Source organism: Callorhinus ursinus, unplaced genomic scaffold, assembly GCF_003265705.2.
Source record: "Callorhinus ursinus isolate GAN/ISIS: 27379988/994484 unplaced genomic scaffold, GSC_fseal_2.0 scaffold414, whole genome shotgun sequence".
Taxonomy (NCBI): domain Eukaryota; kingdom Metazoa; phylum Chordata; class Mammalia; order Carnivora; family Otariidae; genus Callorhinus; species Callorhinus ursinus.
The window spans coordinates 2,168-4,944 of record NW_027397469.1 but is presented as its reverse complement, the minus strand read 5'-3'; the positions used below and the strand labels follow the sequence as shown (position 1 = coordinate 4,944).

General features: G+C 40.0%; 1 protein-coding gene across 1 annotated transcript; it reads left to right on the top strand.

Annotated features, from left to right (window-relative positions):
• The first annotated feature begins 393 nt into the window (after window positions 1–393).
• Window positions 394–2,034, top strand: LOC141372037 (large ribosomal subunit protein eL39-like). Its single transcript, XM_073890502.1, has one exon. The coding sequence runs from the start codon at window positions 409–411 to the stop codon at window positions 679–681; it is 273 nt and encodes a 90-aa protein (XP_073746603.1). The 5' UTR covers window positions 394–408; the 3' UTR covers window positions 682–2,034.
• The last annotated feature ends 743 nt before the right edge of the window (window positions 2,035–2,777 follow it).

Sequence of the window (2,777 nt, the reverse complement as noted above, 5' to 3'; positions counted from 1 at the left end):
CAATCTTGTGAAATTATCCCTTTACTTAAACTGAGACTCAGAGATTTTAAGCAATTTGAAAAAGGTCACAAAGCTTGGAATCCTGAAATCTGTTTTTCGGGGGTTTTTTTGGGAAGAGATATCAAAGAGAGACAGAAGAAAGAATGTATGTTTGCTTAAGTTTAAGAGGTAAAATTATATAAAACTCTTAGAAAAAAACAGGGAAATATCTTTACAACCTTGGATTTGGCAATGGTTTCTTAAGTATAACATCAAAAGCACAGACAACAAGAGAAAAAATAGAAAAATGGACCTCCTCAAAATTTAAACTTGTGCATCAAAGGATTCACCGAAGAGAGTGAAAGGACACCCATGGAATAGGAGAAAATATTTGCAAATCATATATCTAGTAAGCAATTAATATCTACTATGTATAAAGAGCTCCTACAAGTCAACGACAACAACAACTACACTCAGTTCAAAAATGGAAAGGATGTGGCTTTTTTTCGCCACCATCCTGCTCTGCGTGGCTGGCTGCTTCTCGCCATGTCTTCTTACAAGACTTTCAGAATCAAGCGATTCCTGGCCAAGAAACAAAAGCAGAATCGTCCCATTCCCCAGTGGATTCGGATGAAAACTGGTAATAAGATCAGGTACAACTCCAAAAGGAGGCACTGGAGAAGAACCAACCTGGGTCTGTAAGGCGTCACACGTCATGAGATGACACACCTAATTGGCATACATATTTAATTAAGCTGCGTGAAGATCATGTGTTCTATCATTCTGTAAACATCCTTCCTACCTGGCCATAGACTTGTCTTATCATGGAAATGATTTTTCTCTCTGACTATTCCTCTGCACCAGTAGGTTGGTTCAGTAATAAATGTGAGACCTCTCGGCTCTAAAAAAAAAAAAAAAAAAAAATGGAAAGGATGTGAATAGACGTTTCTTCAAAGAAGATACGTAAATGGCTAACCAGCACTATTCTCAAAAATAGAAAATAATGGGAGGATATGGAGAAATTGGGATGCTGGTACATTGCTGGTAGAAATGTAAAGTGATGCAGCTGCTGTGGAAGTGTTTCATGGTTCCTCAAAAATCTAAAAAGAATTTTCATATGACCCAGCATTTCTACTCTTCAGTATATATCCAAAAGAAATGTGATATGATATGGAAACTGGCCAAATTACAAATTTGGTAGCTCTCTCCTGTGATCAAAGAAATGACCCACTTCTGTAGTATTGGTTACCTATCATCATCCCTGCTAACTGCAACTCACCAATCAGGTTCCGTCTCTGAGGAAGCACAGTGGATATGATGAGTTTACGATTACACTGTTTCTAGAAACAAGTTCTAAAGAATTGGTCTTCTCAGACCCTTATGGCCCACTTTGAACTATAGAGAGGATACTGACACTGTGATCTCAAACTCTTTGCTTCCTCCAACCATCTTTGCAGCATTTCTGTAAGAAAGATTTATTCAACACTTGTTCTGTGTAAAGCAATGAGAACTATTCTGATTGTTCCTCCTTCCTGAACCCAAAGAAAATCTGGAGCTCCTGTTTCTACCTGTGAAACTTACTGATTTGGGTTGTTTTCTCCACTTCCCTTTTCAGAGGTTTCTTTTACTTTATTACTTCCTGGGGGACATCCCTCCCCATTGTCTACAAGATCACTGTTATATCTTTGAGCCTTTCACAGATATCTGCTATTCCCATATCAAAAATCAAATGAAGGCACAAAAGGGTAATTTACATTTAATATGTAGGATGAGATGGTTCCAGCCTGTTAGGAAGGTTGCAGACTCTCCACAGCTATGTGTCTTTACAGAATGAGCTGAGGGAGAGGAGTTACCTAAATGCCTTCTCCTTCCCTGTTTCTTCCCAAGCTCATACTGTGAAACAGCCCCCTTTTCATCCTAACTCTATTTGCTCTTGTAAATAATCTCACTGAACTTTAAGCAAGTGCTCAGAGAATGGGTGTGCCTTGTACCCACACAAACTGCATGCTGCCCACATATACCTTACTGTCAGACTCTTTTACTTTCATGGCTACAGCAGTGTATTGGTTTTCTTTTTTTTTTTTTTTTAAAGATTTTATTTATTTGAGAGAGAGACACAGCAAGAGAGGGAACACAAGCAGAGGGAGTGGGAGAGGGAGAAGCAGGCTTCCTGCCGAGCAGGGAGCCCGAGGCAGGGCTCGATCCCAGGACTCTCGGATCATGACCTGAGCCAAAGGCAGATGCTTAACGACTGAGCCACCCAGGCGCCCCGTGTATTAGTTTTCTATTACTCTGCAACAAGTTACCACAAATGTAGTGGCTTAAAATAATACACAATTTATGATCTCACAGTCTCTGTGAGTCAGAATTCCAGCTTAGTCTTCTGTTTATGGTCTGACAAGACTATAAAGTATTCGCTGGGCTGTGTTCTCATCTGGAGGCTTGAATGGGGAAGAATCTTCCAAGCCCACTCAGGTTGTTGGCAGAATTCATTTCTTTGCAGTCATATGACCAAGGACACTGGATTCTTGTTGACTCTTAGCTGGAGGCCACACTCAGCATCTAAAGGCCATTTACAGTTCCTAGAGGGTACATGGACTTTCCCAACGAGGCCACTTTATCAGGCCAGAAAGGAGAGTCTTAGAATAAGTATGCTAGAAGACAGTCTTATATAATGTAATATAAGTACAAGAGTAACATCCTATTACTTTTTCCATCATTCTGTTAATTACAATTAAATCACAGGTCTGTCCACACTCAAGAGGATGGGATGACACAAAGCATGAACACCAGGGGTT

Excerpts from the sequence above, each read along its gene's own strand:
- LOC141372037 (XM_073890502.1), top strand. The coding sequence starts at position 409 with ATGTATAAAGAGCTCCTACAAGTCAACGACAACAACAACTACACTCAG.